Source organism: Bufo bufo, chromosome 10, assembly GCF_905171765.1.
Source record: "Bufo bufo chromosome 10, aBufBuf1.1, whole genome shotgun sequence".
Taxonomy (NCBI): Eukaryota; Metazoa; Chordata; class Amphibia; order Anura; family Bufonidae; genus Bufo; species Bufo bufo.
In genome coordinates this window covers 41,798,409-41,818,563 of record NC_053398.1, presented here as the reverse complement: position 1 = coordinate 41,818,563, position 20,155 = coordinate 41,798,409, and the positions used below count along the sequence as shown (strand labels likewise).

The 20,155-nt window shown below is 45.6% G+C and overlaps 1 protein-coding gene across 1 annotated transcript in view; it reads right to left on the bottom strand.

Moving 5' to 3' along the window:
* The window catches only part of LOC120980018 (mucin-5AC-like), a 139,262-nt gene extending 127,924 nt beyond the window's left edge, over positions 1-11,338 (bottom strand). The window contains exons 1-3 of the mRNA XM_040408883.1: positions 11,308-11,338; positions 8,758-8,867; positions 5,151-5,256 (exon numbers count right to left, since the gene is read on the bottom strand). Coding sequence (XP_040264817.1) covers positions 5,151-5,256; positions 8,758-8,867; positions 11,308-11,338 — 247 coding nt within the window. The remainder of the gene's footprint in view (positions 1-5,150; positions 5,257-8,757; positions 8,868-11,307) is intronic.
* Positions 11,339-20,155: the final 8,817 nt, after the last annotated feature.

The following is a 20,155-nucleotide window of genomic DNA, read 5'->3' as shown; positions in this document are numbered from 1 at the left end:
ACCCCATATGTGGCCGTAAACTACTGTATAGGCACACGGTAGGGTGTAGAGGGAAAGGTGCGCCATGTGGTTTTTGGAAGACAGATTTTGCTGGACTGGTATATTTACACCATTTCCCACTTGAAGCCCCACTGAAGCACCCCTAGAGTAGAAACTCCATAAAAGTGACCCCATTTTGGAAACTACGGGAGAATGTGGCAGTTTTGTTGGGACTATTTTTAGGGTACATATGATTTTTGGTTGCTCTTTATTACATTTTTGTGAGGTAAGGTTACCAAAAATAGAAATTCTGAAATTTCATCTCCATTTGCCATAAACTGTTGAGGAACACCTAAAGGGTTTATAAAGTTTGTAAAATCAGTTTTGAATAACTTGAGGGGTGTAGTTTCTTAGATGAAGTCACTTTTATGGAGTTTCTACTCTAGGAGTGCATCAGGGGTTCTTCAAATGGGACATGGTGCCAAAAAAAAAGGCCATCAAAATCTGCCTTTCAGAAACCATACGGCATTCCTTTCCTTCTGCTCCCTGCAGTTTGGTCATACAGCAGTTTACGACCACATATGGGGTGTTTCTGTAAACTGCAGAATCAGAGTAATAAATGTTAGGTTTTGTTTGGCTGTTAACCCTTGCTTTGTTACTGGAAAAAAACTGATTAAAATGGAAAATTTGCCAAAAAATAGCTGTTTTGGCCCAGTTTTTATTAATTTTTTTTTGATCGTGTTCATCTGAGGGGTTAGGTCATGGGGTATTTTTATAGAGCAGATTCTTACGGACGCGGTGATACCTAATATGTCTACTTTTTAAAAATGTATTTAGGTTTTACACTATATTATCCTTTTATAAACAAAAAAAACATTTTGGTATCTACATAGTCTAAGAGTCAGTTTTTAGTTTTTTTTTAGCCGATTATCATAGGTAGGGGTTAATTTTTTGCGGGATGAGAGGATGGTTTTATTGGCACTATTTTGGGATGCATATGACTTTTTGATCGCTTGCTATTATTCTTTTTGTGATGTAAGGTGACAAAAAAATACCTTTTTTTGCACCATTTTTATTTTATTTTTTTGACCATGTTCATCTGAGGGGTTAGCTCATGGGGTATTTTTATTGAATAGATTAATACTGACGCAGAAATACCTAATATGTCAATTTTTTTAAATTTATTCAGGTTTTACACTATATTATCCTTTTATAAACAAGAAAAAAAAACATTTTAGTATCTCCATAGTCTAAGAGTCATTTTTTTTTTTTAGCTGATTATCTTAGGTAGAGGCTAATGTTTTGTGGGATGAGAGGACGGTTGTTTCGGCACTATTTTGGGGGGCATATGACTTTTTGATCGCTTGCTATTGCACTTTTTGTGATGTAAGGTGACAAGAAAATACCTTTTTTGCACCGTTTTTTTTTTTTTTTTTTTTACCGTGTTCATCTGAGGGGTTAGGTCATGGGGTATTTTTATATAGAAGATTCTTACGGACGTGGCAATACTTAATGTCTACTTTTTTATTTATTTTAGTTTCACAAAATAATATTTTTGAAAATTTTTTTTGTTTGTTTTATTGTCTCAAGTCTGAAAACAATATTTTTTTTAGATTCTCAGTGGCTAAATGGATTTAAAATTGAGGAAGGGGATTTAAAATTTAGTAATCCTTGGAAGTCTGGTACTCCCTGAAGCAACCGTCAATGCAGAGGCCCAGATGATCGGGGCACGTGTCACACTGAGTGGTGGTGTCCTTCCGTATCCCCCTCCTGTTACACACTCTGCACTTTTTTGGGACTGTCCCTTCTTTCCAGTATGGGGGACCCCCACCTGGAAGGTGTTGGCCAGGGACGATCCGGGCACCTCCAGTTCCCGAGGTACTCCAGCCTCCTCTTTCCCGGTCAGAAAAGATCAGGGCCTTGAGGACTGCCTCATAGAACTGAAGGAATTTCCCTGTGTTGCCAGCGCTCTGGGACAGCACAAAATAGTTGTACAAAGCAACCTGTACCAAGTAGACCGCAACTTTTTTGTACCATGCCCAGGTTTTGCGCATGGCATTGTATGGCTTGAGGACTTGATTAGAGAGATAAACTCCTCCCATATACCGATTGTAGTCGACGATACTGTACAATCGGGCTTGAAGACCGTTGCTGCGGTACCTCGCACAGGGACAGGGGTGATGCCGTTACCGTGAATTGTGGACAGTACAAGGACATCCCTCTTGTCCTTATATATGACCAGCAACAGGTTTCCATTGGTAAGGACACGGGTCTCACCCCTAGGGATAGGTACCTGGAGGGGGTAGGTAGGGAGGCGGCGTTGATTTTTCCACACGGTCCCACGAGCGGACGTGGATCTGGCAGCGAGGGACTGGAACAAGGGATACTAGCATAAAAGTTATCCATGTACAAGAGGTAACCTTTATCTAGCACAGGGTGTATAAGGTCCCACACAAGTTTCCCGCTAACACCCAGAGTGGGGGGACATTCTGGGGGTTGAATACGGGAATCTCGCCCCTCGTACACAGGAAACTTGTAAGTGTACCTTGAGGTACTCTCACAAAGTTTGTACAGGTGGTCATAGGCAGGATCACCTTGGGGGGGACATGCTGAATTATCTGCATAATGCAGGCATTTCCGGATGCCCTTAAACCGGGTGCTTGTCATGGCCGTACTGTAATGTGGGGTCTGGTAGGAGACGTCCCCACTCCAGTAATGCCTGACACTGTTTATTTTGACTAGGCCCATGTGCAGCATGAGGCGCCAAAATGTCCTCATCTCGGCTGCACTGACCGGAGTACAACCACCGGCCCTGGCCAAAACAGAGCCCGAGTGTTAAGCAATGAACTGTTGGGCGAACACGCTCGTTTGCTCCACCATCAGATTCACAAAGTGGTCAATAAAAAAAAGACTAAAATAGTCATATTCAGTGAAGCCCACTGTGGGAATCTGGATTCCTGGTTGGTCAACAAAATCAGGAATCGCAGGCTCAAAATGCTCTGGGGTACACCATGCAAGTTCACCGGTAGGGGGCTCCCGTGGACTTAACTGGTGGGCCGGAAAATTTGTACGAGCCCCAGAGCTTCTCGTACTAGTGTGGGCCACAGGGTCCCTAGCAAGGCGTTCCCCTTGCTCTGCCTGGCGGCGTCTCCACCGCCTTGGGGCTCATCATCATCGCTAGATGATGAGGAGGACACGGATGACAAAAGGAAAGTGGGGTCATCCTCATCCTCACTGGGGCTCTCGGAGTCGGAGGCGAGCTGGGCATATGCCTCCTCGGCTGAGAACATCCGGTGGGCCATAGGGGAGTGTGTGTGTGCCTGTGTGTGTGCGTGTGTGGAAATCTTTATTTAGTGTGTGTGGGGGCACGGGTGTTCGCTTACTTATCCCTAAAAATAACAGAAAATAAAAAAAGGCCCAAAAATTTGAAAAAATAAAAATATAAATTCAAACTCGCTGATCAGCAGTCCGAAACTGATCACCAGTGGGGTGTGCGATGCGCTAACAATGGCCGGCCGCTAAGAATGCCGGCCACAGTCAGCGTACGCAGAAAAAAAAAAAAAAAACTGCTTGCGCCCTTAAGTACCAGGATATCAGGGTGTACCTGTACACTCTGTGTCCTTAAGAGGTTAAAGTAACTGGCTATGCAGCTATTATAGCTGAGTGGTTAAGTGCCTTGCCTCTAATACTGAAGGTTGTGTGTTTGAATCCCAGCAGAAACTTTTCTGAAATTCAGGCTAGATTTGATTTAAATACACTGGCGTGTCCGAAAGCACTGACTCCATATATGGACATAGCTATATATGGAGTCAGAGCAGGTACTCCTAAGCCGAACTAGAGTCCCGACACCCTCCCCTTAGGTGACCGGTAGAACACCCGAGAATCGCAAAGGGTTTCTACTAGAGCACACAAGCACTTTGGTGCTCCCTCAACACTAATAGTGATATCATCACTCTATAAGATGATTCAGGTAGAATATTAGATTATATTTTTAGAGATTCCTATTTTAAGGAGCGGTCACTAACCATTTGAACAAAAGCAGCCTTCCACACAATGTTCATCACAAATAAGTTGCCTTTCTGGATCAGAACAGCTGTTCATACAGGGTGAGCCACACTCCTTAAATATCATATCAGGTGGACAAGATCTGTCTAGAAGAGAACAAAGTAACATGCTACATTAGGCGGGCACCTAAAAACTTGTCCTGGTCATAATTAGAGATAAGCAAATAATTGAAAAGTTCGATTCGGCTGATTCGCCAATTTTTTAAAAAAAATTTGCTTTGTGACGAATTCGTAATTACTTCATAAGTAGCAGGTGCAATGACAGAGAGCTGCTATAGCGCCGCCCCCATCATTGTACCCCTTAAATGCCGCGTTCATACATGATCGTGGCATCTGAGTTTACAAACTGTGTAAAATGAGCAATAAAATTATTTTTTTTATCAAACTAACCGCCTCCATTTGTTCGCAAGGGGCCGGCTGCCGCCATCTTGCTTGAAGATCTGGAGCAAAATCTTGCGCGGCGCCATACATCACCACGCACAGGATTTCGGCCAAAATCTTCAATCAAGATGGAGACTGGTGGCCCTTGGCAAGCAAATGAAGGAGGTAAGTTTGATTTTATTTATTTTTTATTGCTGATTTTACACAGTTTTTACACTCAGATGCCGCGATCATGTATGAACACGGCATTTAAGGGGTACAAATATGGGGGCGGCGCTATTAGCAGCTCTCTGTCATTGCACCCACTACAACTGTGCCAATGAATGGCGGGAACAGTCTAAGGCATATTGGTACACCATAGACTTTTTCCACGGTGCAGCTGCCCACAGAGATGGCTCTGAGTGCTGCCTTTGGAACCCGCGCCATAGGTTCGCCACCGCTGGTTTATACTGTATGTAAAGAGTACAACATCAGATGCTTAGGGAGCCATAGAAGGACCTATCAACTTTTATGGGTATTAGGCTGTACAACTTTCATACACATGAGCTTAAAATACTAATGACTGTAACCTCTGATGAGGACTTCACTATTCTAAAGTATATTTTGTAAACCTACAACAAAAATCCGAAGTTCTCCAGTTTTGTGGCTGTCCTTTATGAAGAATGCACTGGTGGGAATACTGGGCAACAGTTGTACAAATACAGGATGTCTTGTCATCTACCTCACATCGACATAAATCTTGCCTACAAGCTTCAATGTATGGCTCAACATCAATGATGTCGTGACAGATTTCAAAACTTTCAGATTTCAGTACAACTTCACATATGGTCTCCTAAAAGATAAAAGCAATGCAATGGAAAACACAAATTCATAACTGTGTAAGAGGCAAATTCAAAGAGAGTCATGTTAGTTAATTGACTGACTCTGGTCAATAGTACATACATGCATTAGATCAAAATAATAATGTCATTCCAGAATGTTAACCGGATCAGTCAAAACTCAAAATGTATGAAATGGATATATATGGTGTCGGGCTGATGGAACCCACATCAATCCAGAAAATGGAGTTCTGTTCCCTTATCCTAATGGAGCATGCTCCATGCTGCTCCATTCATTCTCTATAGAAATGCTGGAGATTCTTGAGGGCTGTATCAGAGCACTTTCTCCAGCAGTCCCAAAAAAGTAGAGAGGCTGGGTGCATGCTTGACCTTCCACTCCATTAGGAGAGAGGAACGTGACTCCCCCTCCCCCCATTCTCACAATCATTGGGGTTCTAATGTTTGAACATCCCCCAGCAGTTAAATATCCCCTAATCTGAAGTTTTGAGGTATTTGATTCTGTTGAATTACTCAAAAGGGTGCCCGCCATTTCACCATTAAAATTCAGACTAGCAAAGAATAACATATTTTGTCACACCCAGGGGACATCCAATTGTCCCTGATTTCTCCCCAAAATCTGTTTAATTTTTTCTACATTTTATAAGTGTACAAAGACTTAAATAGGCATATTTTAGAGTGTCAATATGTCATGGCCTTTGGTGTGTGCTGTGACACATTTGCCACACTTTCTGTTGCCTGTGGCAAAAGTGTTGCTGTTTCAGCATGCGGGGGCAGTGTCATGGACTTTATTGTTGTGTGTGCCGTGACATGGTTGCCTTGCATGTTTTTGCCTGTGGAAACGTGTGGCTTTTTATGCTGATGTGTGCACTTCCCCTTTAAGTTGTTTCCTCCTCTGTCCGGTGCTCGAGGTGTTAACCACCTTGTTGGGTGTGGTCACTAGGTGCTTCAACTTACCTGTGGCTAGAGGCCAGGAGTCAGTGGTACTCCAGCCATGGTGTGTGCTGGAGTTATGCTCCTGGTCTTCATGTTTCAACTCCCAGAGTGAGGGCCTCCTAGTGGGACATCGAGGTCTCCAGCAATGTCTTCCCTCCCTTACATTTGTTGTATGTTTGGTGTGGGGTTATTATTTGGTGTGCTGTAATGTCTAACTTGGTGTTCAATGTCTGGTATGTTTGGTGATATCTTCCAGCATGGTTGCTTGACATTTCCCCTGTTTGTTGTCTTCCTCCGGAAGGGGGCTGGTTTCCCGGAGGGGGGAACCAATAGTCTGTATGCTGTGCTGCCCGGGGCCACCGTGCATCTTGCTGCATGCGGGTCCAGGCAGTTACTGGTTAGCTGGTTTCCTGTATGTGTTGTTTGTATGGTGCCCGGTTTGGTGTGTGGGCTCCTGTATGTATGCGCGGGTTCCAGTCGTGGTGGCACTGGCAGGTAAGTGTGTTTTCTGGTGTTCTTACCTGCCGATCCAGTTGCTGCATATGGTCTTTTCCTTTCCCTGCTTCTAGGCCTTTTGAGACTCCTGTTCTTCCGTGTCCTGGAAGAACAGGGTGCCTCTCTTTAGCTCCTTTGTGAGGGTTTCTCAGGGCCTTAGGTATCCAGGGTATGAGCCGTCCTACCATTCAAATCTGCTCATACGGTTAGGAGTTAGGGCGAGGTATAGCGATGCTATAGGAGGTGTACTGGCTGTATGCTGATTGGGAATGCTTGCTGGTAGCTGCCCAGAGTGTGAACTGAGTCTGAGATGGACGCGGTGATCAGTATGGTTTCTCCTTACTGCTTGTTGACTGGCTGGTCCTGGCATGCTGGCGGCAGTTTTGAGGGACGTGCCACCGAATCTGCACTTTTTTTCCCCCCGTTATTTTTTGGGGAGGACTTTGAGGGGAGGGAGTGTCACGGCTGTGTCATGGTCTGGTGTAGTGGACCATGACACTTTTGCCGTGCATGCTTTTTGGCAGTGGCAACATGTTGTTTTGCATGTTTTGACACTTACGTTTTGTGTTCCTTCCCATCCTGGTGTGTTCGGGGTTAAGTTGTGTTCTTGGTGGAGCTGGGTGTGGCCTCTGGCTCTTCTTATACTGTGTTGTGAGCCTGAAGGTCAGATGGTTGTTTGCCTGTATATGTGTAGGAGCTCTTCTCTTTTTTGGATTTGTCACCTTTCCAGTGTGAGGGCATCCTAGTTGGACATCGTTTATCACCCTTAGTCTCCTTTCCCCTCCTCACCTGTTACGTTGTTTGGTGTGGTTTATGTTGTTGTTTAGTTCTTTATGTCTGGTGTTCCATGTCTGGTCGGTTTGGTGTTGTGATCTGCATGGATGATTGACATTTTCCCATGTCTGTTGTTGCCTCCGGAAGGGGGCCCCATTGGTCTCCAGGAGGGGTGAACCTAAAGATATTAGCAGCCTTGCCTGGAGCCACCTTGCATCGGTGTCTGCATGGGGTCCAGGTTGTTTTGGTGTTGTTTTATCATCTTTGCTGCGGCAGGTAAGTGTTTGATGTTCTGGTGTGCTGTTGTTTCTCCAGGTGCTTACCTGCCGTTCAGTTGCTGCTGATTCTATCTTTTTCTCTTATCTTACTAGGCCGCTGGAGACTCCAGTTCGTCTGTTTCCTTGAGGAACCGGTTGTCTCCTATCCCTGACCTCTATGCAAGGGACCATTAGGGTCAGCAGGATCCAGGTTCGAGTGTGTGAGCCCTCCCACCTTTAGGGGCGCTCATACGGTCAGGAAATCAGGGTCCGGATTAGGGCAGCTGTAGGAGGTGACCTGCTCCCTTTTCCTATTAAATGGCTTAGTAACAGCTCTTATAATACGGTGGGGAGTTTCCCCCACTCCCCATCGTGACACAATAACAGTGTATAGTTTGGACCCTTTGTTCAGAAGATGCCACTGCTTCTTCCGATATTATGGTGTGTATAAACCTGACAGACATATTGGACTGCTTGTTCAGAACAAGCCACTGTTTTTGCCAAAACTACTGTGTGTCTAAACACCAGCAGGCATCTGCCCCCGGTAAGGGACAATATTAAAATGTTTTATTTTTAAAAGCATCAACCATGTATTTACCCATAGCCATTTATGTCATTGCCACTCCAACATTATTTACTAGTGCTCTTTTTGCATACAATAAATTGAAATGAGGAAAGAAGGGGAAAAAAAAGAGAGAAATACATTTTAAAAAATAGTATGAGCCCTAGGAGACCTCATAGTGGCATACACCAATTTCCAGGCCAGTTGGAGCACAGACCCACAGCAAATTTCAAGAAATTGCTGGTTAGGACCCTACATTGCAGATTTTGTGAAAAATGCATTGGTGGTGTGTTTTTGGCTTGTATTCCATTTTTCTGTTCCTCTAATAAAACAGAAATATGGAATATCCGACTTAGATAAGAGAGAAGCCTTAATGGACAACCATACATATACTGCAGATAAAAGTATACATAATCAAATAATTTATTCCTAATGCTTTTTCTTAACAAAGCTAAATATAAGAATATAGTTACATTCTCCGCAGAACAATCACTCCAATTTGGAGGACTTGGATCTGGACAGTTTTCATTTGGGCCATCTGCTTTTTGAAGATTTCCATACTCTGTCACTGTTACTGGAATGTCTAGAAATGAGAAGCAAAATTCAAGTTGTACATTTGCGCATTACTTTTCCTTACTCCAATTTATATTTAGAAATGCTAACATATGAATGGATCTTCTCTATCCTGTGCAACATCACAACTAAGATTTGGAATAGGAAGTAGAACTTTTCTAATAGGTACTGTATTAATATTTCTACAGTATATCAGTATGTTCTTATCTGGTTATGCTTATTCAGTTATGCACATTTACCTCTGATAAGTCTAGCATGATAAAGAAATATGTGACATAAGTGGCTGCACCAATATCCTAGATCTTCACTTTTCAGCTACAGCCTTGATAACTCAATGTGTTTGCTCTGCCTGACAGTCTTTTAGGACAACAGTATTTCATCAATCAAAATGCAATGGCCAGAGAGAGGTGCAATGTTTAAAGTTGACTTTGAAGTTTGTAAGCTGAAAGTTGGTAGACAGGTAAAGCAAAATGAGTGGTAAGGTAGAATTACACTTGATTAGCGAAGTGCTGAATATTACATGTGGCTTGCATGACTGTATGACTGTAGTGAACTGTCACATCTGCCTATGATTTGTCAGTTGACATAATTTCATACAAACAACTGCATAAATATGTTATTTCCTTAAAGGGTTTGTTCCTTGATTAAAGGAGTTGTCTTACAATTTCTGCAAGATGTTAAAGGTAGTCTGATATCATGATGTACTACTATATACATAGGGTACATTGGTAAAGTCTTCAGACCCTTTCACTTTTTCCTCATTTCATTATGTTCAAAATGTTTGCTAATTTACACTGAACAAAAATTTAAACGCAACACTTTTGGTTTTGAATGAGCTGAACTCAAAGATCTGAAACATGTTCGACATACACAAAAGACCCATTACTCTCAAATATTGTTCACAAATCTTTCTAAATCTGTGTTATTGAGCACTTCTCCTTTGCCGAGATAATTCATCCCACCTCACAGGTGTAGCATATCAAGGTGCTGATTAGACAGCATGAATATTGCACAGGTGTGCCTTAGACTGCCCACAATAAAAGGCCACTCTGAAATGTGCAGTTTGATCACACAACACAATGCCACAGATGTCGCAACGTTTTAGGGAGCGTACAATTTGCATGCTGACTGCAGGAATGTCTACCAGAGCTGTTGCCCGTGCAATAAATCTTAATTTCTCTACCAGAAGCCGTCTCCAAAGGCATTCAGAGAATTAGGCAGTACATCCAACCGGCCTCACAACCGCAGACCACGTGTAGCCACACCAGCCCAGGACCTCCACATCCAGCATGTTCACCTCCATGATCGTCTGAGACCAGCCATCCGGACAGCTGCAGCAACAATCGGTTTGCATAACCAAAGAATTTCTGCATAAACTGTCAGAAACCGTCTTAAGGAAGATCATCTGTATGCTCGGCGTCCTCATGGGGGTCTGGACCTGACTGCAGTTCGTCATCATAACCGACTTGAGTGGGCAAATGCTCACATTCGATGGTGTCTTGCACGTTGGAGAGGCGTTCTGATCACGGATGAGTCTCGGTTTTCACTGTTCAGGGCAGATGGCAGACAGCTTGTGTGGCATCATGTTGGTGAGCGGTTTTCTGATGTCAACGTTGTGGATCGAGTGGCCCATGGTGGCGGTGGGATTATGGTATGGGCAGGAGTATGTTATGGACAATGAACACAGGTGCATTTTATTGATAGAATTTTGAATGCACAGAGATACCGTGATGAGACCCTGAGGCCCATTGTTGTGCCATTCATCCATGACCATCACCTCATGTTGCAGCATGATAATGCATGGCCCCATATTGCAAGGATCTGTACACAATTCCTGGAAGCTGAAAACATCCCAGTTCTTGCATGGCCAGCATATTCACCGGACATGTCACCCATTGAGCATGTTTGGGATGCTCAATGGGTGACAGCGTGTTCCAATTCCTGCCACTATTCTGCAACTTTACACGGCTACTGAAGAGGAGTGGACCAACATTCAACAAGCCACAATCAACAACCTGATCAACTCTATGCGATGGAGATGTGTTGCACTGCGTGAGGCAAATGGTGGCCACGCCAGATACTGACTGGTTTTCTGCCCCCCTAGTAAGGCAAAACTGTGCACATTTCAGAGTGGCTTATATTGTTGTCAGTCTAAGGCACACCTGTACAATATTCATGCTGTCTAATCAGCACCTTGATATGCCATACCTGTGAGGAGGGATGGATTATCTCGGCAAAGGAGAAGTGCTCACTAACACAGCTTTAGACAGATTTTTTAACAATATTTGAGAGTAATGGGTCTTTTGTGTATGTAGAAATTGTTTGAAATCTTTGAGTTCAGCTCATGCAAAATGGGAGCAAAACCAAAAGTGTTGCGTTTATATTTTTGTTCAGTGTATTTTAAATATTGCATTAACATAACCATTTACTCAGTACTTAGTTAAAAGTACCTTTGGCAGCTATTACATGATATGATGGCATGATGCCACAAGGTTTGCACACCTGGATTTGGGGATTTTCTTCTCTATAGACTCTCTCAAGCTCAGGTTCGATGGGGACCGTCGGTCTACAGCCATTTTCAGGTCTGTCCAGAGATATTAAGTTGGGTTCAAGTCAGGGCACTGGCTGGGTTCTTCAAGGATATTCACAGAGTTGTCTCTAAGCCACTCCTGTGTTGTCTTGGCTGTGTGCTTAGGGTCATTGTCTTGTTAGAATGTAAACAGTCGGTCCAGTCTGAGAGCTAGAGCACACTAAATCAGGTTTTCTTAAAAAATATCTCTGTACTTTGCTTTCCCTCAACTCTGACCAGTCTCCTTGTCTCAGGCGCTGTCACCAACATACTTCACCGTAATTATATTGGGAAGTGCCTGGTTTCCTCCAAACGTTTAATTTTGGTTTCATCAGACCAGAGAATCTTGTTTCTCAGAGTCCTTTAGGACTTTTTACAAACTTTAATGTGTCATTTATTGAGGAGAGTCTTCTTTCAGGCCACTCTGCCATAAAGCCCATATTGGTGGAATGCTGCAGTATAAGTTTCTTCCATTTACACACAGGATCTTTGATTAATTAGTTTGATGGAATGACCAGCTTTATAAAGTGTCTGGGTTGTTCAAAACTTCCTCCATTTAATAACTTTGGCGGCCGCTGTGCTCTTATGAACTTCCAGTGCAGCAGAATTTTTTGTGTACCATTCTCCAGTTCTGTGACTCCACAAAATCACGTCTCCGGACTCTACAAACAGTTCTTTCCTCCTCATGGATTCATTTTTGCCCTGATATTCATTGTAAGGTGCTGTAAGGTGTATCTTTCCAAATCATGTTCAGTCACTAAATTTACTACAGTCGGAATCTAATCAAGGTGCTCAAGAGAAAAGGAAGGCCCCTAGAGCTCAATTTCAAGTGTCATAGCAAAGGGTTTGAATATTTATATACACTCAAAAAATTTTCCTTTTTTTTAATAAATATTCAAACATTTCTAAAATTCTGTTTTCTTTTTATTAAGGGGTAATCAGTGCAGAATGATGGGGAAAACTTGAAGATTGTTTTATTTTAACACAAGGCCATAACATAACAAAATGTGAAAAGGTGAAAAGTCTACTATGAAGACTTTACGAATGCAAAATATAAACAGTGGGGTAAATAAGTATTTGATGCACTGGCAATTTTGTACGTTTTCCCACCTAAAAAAGAATGGAGAGGTCTGTAATTTTTACTGTTGGTACACTTCAACTATGAGAGACAAAATCTAAAAAAAAATTTAAAAAATTCAGATGTATGATTTTTTTAAATTATTTGCATTTTATTGCATGAAATAAGTATTTGATACAATAGAAGAGGCACAAAGAAAAGTCCAGGTTGCTACACTTGTGGGTGGATGTCCTGTCTATTTTGTCTACTGCCTGAATAAAAGATGAAGATTTTAGCTACCAAAAATCGTGAGTGCTGGAACTTCATTTGTTTTCATATCAAGGATATACAGGCTCACCAACCTTTTCCGTGCACGCGGGTGTTTGGATAATTGGGTGAGCTGGACTTTTCTTTGTGCATATTCACACCGCTGGTGTATATCCGTGACTCACCCTTACACCTGATGGTTGAAAAGCTAATCGTATCAGGCAACACAGCACATTGGCTGTGAGGACCTAAAACCCACGTTAAGTGTTATGCAACTTGTTTTACAATGGCCTTTTCTCTATTACCGGACCGAATGTCTAAAGCTGACCTAGTTTCTTCTGAAAGTGATAAGCAAATACAAGATGTCTATGATGTGAAAAACAAGATGTCTGAATTGGAAAAGTTATTATCACAGGAAACAAGATTATGGTGGGATCACACCACCTTGGTCAAATATCTACAAAAGTCCATGATTCCCAGAGGCCTCAGGATTAAAAAAAATCCTACAACGATCTATTTGGCCGATTTTATAACACAATGGAACCAGCTACTCTCAAATTGTTCGCTACAACTTATGTCACTCATAGTAAAATGTGAAAGTGAAAAACTGCTACAACTGAAGGATGAAATCGAGCTTTGTAAATCGTCTCTAAAACCCTTTGAATCCAGTGCTGATTTCGAAAGTCTACAAACAGAAATGTTGAATACTATACACCAAATGGAAGAATATATCACAGATATTAAACACAAAAAATTTCAAAGAGATCTCTATGATTACTGTCATGGTCTTACCTTCTTGCTGTTCTCCTTCGTTTGACATGTGCTGGTGGCCATCTTGGTTTCTGGGTTTCTTGTAGCCTTCCACCCTGCGGCTCCTCCTTCCCACTGGGAGGAGCTGGATGCCTAGCTCATATATATAGGAGGTCTGTGGCTTCAGTTCCTTGCTTGGTCCTCTTGTGTTCACATGCTTCTAAGACTGCTGCTGCTTCTGGTTCCTGATCCTGGCTTCGTCTGACTACCCTGCTGGTTCCTGATCCTGGCTTCGTCTGACTACCCTGCTGGTTCCTGATCCTGGCTTCGTCTGACTACCCTTCTGGTTCCTGACCTCTGGCTTCGCAAAGACTCTGCTCGGTTTCACCATCCGTTTGGACTTTTGCTTTACAGCTTTATTTTCAATAAAGCCTTCTTATTTTCTCTTATCTCTTGTTGTACGTCTGGTTCATGGTTCCGTGACATTAGGACCAAGCCATGAATTCTGACGGTACAGGGCCATCCTCGCTACCCACGCTGGTTGCCAGACTTGATCAGCAGGATCACCTGTTGGGTCGGTTCGCTGTGGCGTTGCAAACCCTGCTTGAACGCACGGCTCATTTCGCTCCCGTTGCCGATGGGTCGGTTGTCGCTCCTGGGCTCGCTCCTACTGCCGCTCCGGTTGTTGCGCCAGAGTCTACCCCGACACCTGTTGTTGCGCCTGCGGTGTTTCGGGGTATGACCGGTTCTGCCCCTCTTCCACAGCGCTTTGGGGGAGAGCCAACTCAGTGCCGAGGTTTCCCTAACCAGGTGGGCATTTATTTCGAGTTGCTGCCACATGCCTTTCCCACTGAGAGATCAAAGGTGGGCTTCTTGATCTCGCTGCTCTCGGACAAGGCCTTGGCCTGGGCCAGCCCTTTATGGGAGAACAACAATCCGGTGGTTGCCGAGTTTTCCGGTTTTGTTGCTTCTCTTTGGAAGGTATTCGATGTGCTGGCTCGTGCTGCCTCTGCTGCGAAGCTCCTTATGTCCATCAGACAGGGTTCACGATCCGTAGCTGAATACGCCATTGAGTTTCGTACCCTGGCAGCAGAGGTGGGCTGGAATAATGAGGCTCTGGTCGCTGCTTTCTCTCATGGTCTCTCGGATGCCTTGAAGGATGAGGTTGCAGCTAAGGACCTACCAGTTGAGCTCGAGTCTCTTATTTCTTTCCTGATCTTGATTGACACCAGACTCAGGGAGAGACCTTCCTTTAAGGAGAACCTGCGGAGGTCTTCTAACAGATTGGTGCCTACGTTTGCTGTCCCACCCGTGCCTCCCTCTCCTCCCACGCCTCCTGGGGATGACTTGTCTGGGGGTGAACCCATGCAGCTGGGGTTTGCTCGCCTGTCCGAGGGGGAGAGGGCACTCCGGAGACGCGAGGGCCGATGCATGTACTGTGGTCTCGGTGGGCATTTTCGGTTGGCATGTCCGAACCGTCCGGGAAAACGCTCGTACCTGAGATCCTGTCGGGGGCAGATCTTGGGTGGAGTCTCCTCGTCCCCGGTTTCCCGTGTTGACAAACCACTGATCACTGTTGTCCTCTCCTGGGTCGGGGGCTCGGTGACGACCCAGGCATTGGTGGACTCTGGTGCTGGTGGTTTGTTCATTGATAGTGTGTTCGCTGCCGCCAATTCCATTCCTCTGCAGGCTCGAGGTTCCCCACTGGCTCTTGAGGCGATAGACGGCAGACCCCTTCTGCCGCCACACGTGACTCATGAGACCCTTCCAGTGGGGATAGCCATTGGTGCCGTTCACAGAGAGTCGGTCTGCCTCCAGGTTATTTCGTCTCCACACTACTCGGTGGTCTTGGGGTACCCCTGGCTCCAGAAGCATAATCCGACTTTTGATTGGAGATCGGTCGACATCCTATCGTGGTCACCGCAGTGTGGGGCTAGTTGCATCCATGGGTCTGTCAAGTTGCTGTGTACTTCCTCGGACTCTCTGTTGCCTCCTGAATACGAGGAGTACCGGGATGTATTCGATAAGGTGCGCGCGGTTGCCCTACCTCCGCACCGCCCATACGATTGTGCCATAGAGTTACAATCTGGTGCCGTTCCTCCTCGTGGCAAAGTCTATCCACTGTCGGTAGCGGAGAATGAGGCCATGGAGGAGTACGTGAGGGAGGCGCTTTCACGCGGACACATTCGCAAATCTTCGTCCCCGGCAGGGGCTGGATTTTTCTTTGTGAAAAAGAAGGGCGGTGAGTTGAGGCCTTGCATCGATTACAGGGGTCTCAATCGCATCACGATCAAGAACGCTTACCCGATACCCTTGATTTCCGAGCTGTTCGATCGCCTTAAAGGGGCCACGGTCTTTACCAAACTCGACCTGAGGGCGGCATATAACCTGGTAAGGATCAAGGCGGGCGATGAGTGGAAGACCGCGTTTAACACCAGGACCGGTCATTATGAATCCTTGGTTATGCCCTTTGGGCTGTGCAATGCGCCCGCAGTCTTTCAGGAATTCATCAACGATGTTTTCCGTGACCTGTTGCAGCAGTGTGTGGTGGTCTATTTGGATGACATCTTGGTATATTCTGAATCCATGGAGGCCCACATTCTGGATGTCAGACGAGTGTTGCAACGGTTACGAGAGAACAAGCTGTTCGGTAAGCTTGAGAAATGCGAATTTCACCGATCCCAGGTAACCTTCTTAGGTTACATCATTTCCGCTGAGGGGTTCTCCATGGATCCTGAGAAGGTTTCGGCTGTCTTACAGTGGCCCCAGCCCAGTGGTCTTCGTTCCCTGCAGCGCTTTTTGGGCTTCGCCAATTATTATCGGAAGTTCATCAAGGACTTTTCCATGCTGGCCAAGCCTCTCACGGATCTGACCAGGAAGGGCAGTAATTCCCAGGTCTGGCCGCTCGAGGCCATCCGAGCTTTTGAGGCCCTAAAGTCCGCCTTTGTGTCGGCTCCGATTCTGTCGCATCCCAACCCTGGGTTGCCCTTTGTCCTCGAGGTGGACGCGTCTGAGACGGGAGTAGGCGCCCTTCTGTCTCAGCGTAGAACACCAGAGGGTCCTCTTCTTCCTTGTGGGTTTTACTCCCGGAAACTGTCTTCCGCGGAGTGCAACTATCAGATTGGTGACAGGGAGTTATTGGCCATCGTGCAGGCCCTTAAAGAATGGAGGCACTTGCTCGAGGGTTCGGTGGTTCCGGTTCTCATCCTGACGGACCACAAGAATCTGACTTACCTTTCTGAGGCCAAGAGATTGACACCACGTCAGGCCAGATGGGCTCTGTTCTTGTCACGTTTTAATTACGTGGTCTCCTACCTACCCGGTTCCAAGAACATCAGGGCAGATGCCTTATCACAGCAGTACTCCGAGCTGTCCAGGGAGGAGTCGATTCCGACTTCGGTCATACCTCCGAATCAGATCCTGGCCGCCATTCGCACCAGCCTGACCTCTCCCCTGGGTGAGCAGATTTTGGCGGCTCAATCTGGTGCTCCCTCTGGGAGACCCAACGGCAGATGTTTTGTGCCTGAGGAGTTGCGCACTCGGTTGTTGCGAACCTACCATAACTCCAAGACCGCGGGGCATCCTGGAAAGAATCAGCTGTCCTGGGCTGTTTCACGTCTGTTCTGGTGGCCTTCCCTACGTTCCGACATCGCCGCATATGTAGCGGCATGCTCCGTTTGTGCCCAGAGTAAGTCCCCTCGGCACCTTCCGTTGGGCCTTCTGCAACCCATAGCCACCGGGGAGCGCCCATGGTCACACCTGGGGATGGATTTCATTGTGGACCTCCCTGCATCCCGAGGCCATACGGTCATTCTCATGATTGTGGATCGGTTTTCCAAAATGTGCCACTGTGTTCCTCTCAAGAAGTTACCCTCTGCACAAGAGTTGGCCACGATTTTTGCCAGGGAGGTCTCCGGTTGCACGGTTTGCCCAAGGAGATTGTGTCGGATCGGGGGAGTCAGTTTGTGTCCAGGTTCTGGCGCGCCTTTTGCTCCCAGTTGGGGATTCATCTCTCCTTCTCCTCGGCCTACCACCCTCAGTCCAATGGGGCCGCAGAACGATCCAATCAGGCCTTGGAGCAATTCCTTCGTTGCTATGTCTCCGATCACCAAGACAATTGGGTTGACCTCCTGCCTTGGGCTGAGTTTGCCAGGAACACGGCGGTGAACTCTTCCTCTGGGACGTCTCCCTTCATGGCCAATTATGGGTTCCAACCTGCCGTGTTACCGGAGGTATTCTCTCCCCAGGATATTCCGGCTGTGGAGGATCACCTTTCCGTCCTACGTGCTTCTTGGGTACAGATCCAGAAGTCCCTTGAGGTCTCTGCGCAGCGCCAGAGACTCCAGGCTGATCGCAGACGAGCGCCTGCTCCTTCCTACCAGGTCGGAGACCGTGTATGGTTGTCCACCCGCAACCTCAACCTTCGAGTGCCCACTCCCAAGCTGGCGCTTGGCTTTGTTGGTCCCTTCCGAGTGCTTCGCAGGGTAAACCCGGTAGCCTATGCCCTTGCGCTTCCTCCTGGCATGCGGATCTCCAACGTGTTTCATGTCTCCCTGTTGAAGCCAATGGTGTGTAATCGTTTCACTTCCTCGGTTCCTCGGCCTCGTCCGGTCCAAGTGGGCAATCGTGAGGAATATGAGGTGAGCAATATCCTGGACTCACGCCTGGTCCGCGGTCGGTTGCAGTTTTTGGTCCATTGGCGTGGTTATGGTCCAGAGGAGCGTTCCTGGGTTCCCTCCGCAGATGTCCATGCTCCTGCCTTGCTCCGAGCCTTCCACGCACGCTTCCCTCAGAAACCGTTTTGTGCTCCGCGGAGGAGGGGCCCTTGAGGGGGAGGTACTGTCATGGTCTTACCTTCTTGCTGTTCTCCTTCGTTTGACATGTGCTGGCGGCCATCTTGGTTTCTGGGTTTCTTGTAGCCTTCCACCCTGCAGCTCCTCCTTCCCACTGGGAGGAGCTGGATGCCTAGCTCATATATATAGGAGGTCTGTGGCTTCAGTTCCTTGCTTGGTCCTCTTGTGTTCACATGCTTCTAAGACTGCTGCTGCTTCTGGTTCCTGATCCTGGCTTCGTCTGACTACCCTGCTGGTTCCTGATCCTGGCTTCGTCTGACTACCCTGCTGGTTCCTGATCCTGGCTTCGTCTGACTACCCTTCTGGTTCCTGACCTCTGGCTTCGCAAAGACTCTGCTCGGTTTCACCATCCGTTTGGACTTTTGCTTTACAGCTTTATTTTCAATAAAGCCTTCTTATTTTCTCTTATCTCTTGTTGTACGTCTGGTTCATGGTTCCGTGACATTTACAAACATGATCAAGTATATAAATGGGGCAGAAGGGAAAATATCTACTCGACCCCTATTTCTATTCTTAAAAATAAAAACAAATCGAATAAAGGCAATCGAAATTACAAATCAAAGCCACAAAATAAATCGCCAAGAGTGAGCTTTTCCTCTGAGTTAGATACTGTCGATACTTCTGACGGCTCACACGATTCATCACAGAGTCTTCAACAATCTATAGAATATGGAGCTAAACCCAAATTATCGTATTACAAAAAATCCAAAAATATCAATATGGAGACTAACAAAAAAGAGGACATTGCGACAACTTCTTCAAAAAACGAATACACCGGGCAGGACGCAAACATAAAAATGCCACAAACCAGGTCCACACGCCATCAGCAAAGATAGTCGATTGTGCACAATTAGATGTGATAAATTTGTCTGCTACAGTCCTCTCGACTGAACAAATTGAAGTCCTTAAATTGGGTTTAAATTTTGTACCTTCTGTCAATTTTGATTTGTTTTCTACCCTGTTAGACATAAATAAGTTTATAAGACAACTGACAGTTGCTAGACATTTCAGTGATATTGACACGAATGAACCCATACAGGGTATCGCTCAGACATGTTTAGAGAATAGGATTGAAAACGAATATTTTCATTTATCATTCCAAGAACAATTGGCCCTAACATGTCTCAGCGATCTTTATGGGGAATCATTCGATCATGATAAGAATATTAACCGCCTCCGGACCGCCTAATGCAGGATTGCGTTCCGGAGGCGGCCGATTCATTCCTCCTTGACACGCTGATGTGTCATCTCGCGAGACGCGAGATTACGCTCACAGCCGGCTCGCGCATGAGAATAGCGGGCCGGCAAAAGTTAAAGGACAAGTTCGTCATCAGCCTGCCAGCCAATGATCGTCACTGGCAGGCTGATGATTTTAAAAAAAACGAATCACAAGCCAGTTAACACATTATATTTATAAATATAATGTGTTAAATGGCTTCTGTGCTCCTCTGCTGGTCCTTTTCGTCGGTTGGTCCCAGCAGAGGAGCACACATCACTGTGAGTACACACCAAACACTTCACTTAGCCCCAGATCACCCCCCATCACCCCAATTAACCCCTTGATCGCCCCTGTCAATCACCTAGTGAAAGGGAAAAAAGTGATCAGTGTAAACTGTCATTTTTTTTTCACTGGTATTGACTGTTAGGTTTTAGGATAGTTTAGGCCCCTTTGTTAGGTAGTTAGCGTCGGTTAGCGCCCAGCCCACCGCACCGCAGTCACTGATTCGCTGATTAGCGTATTGCTAATCAGCATTTGTACTTTTATAGTATCTGTAAGTGATCAGAACTGATCACAGTCAGAT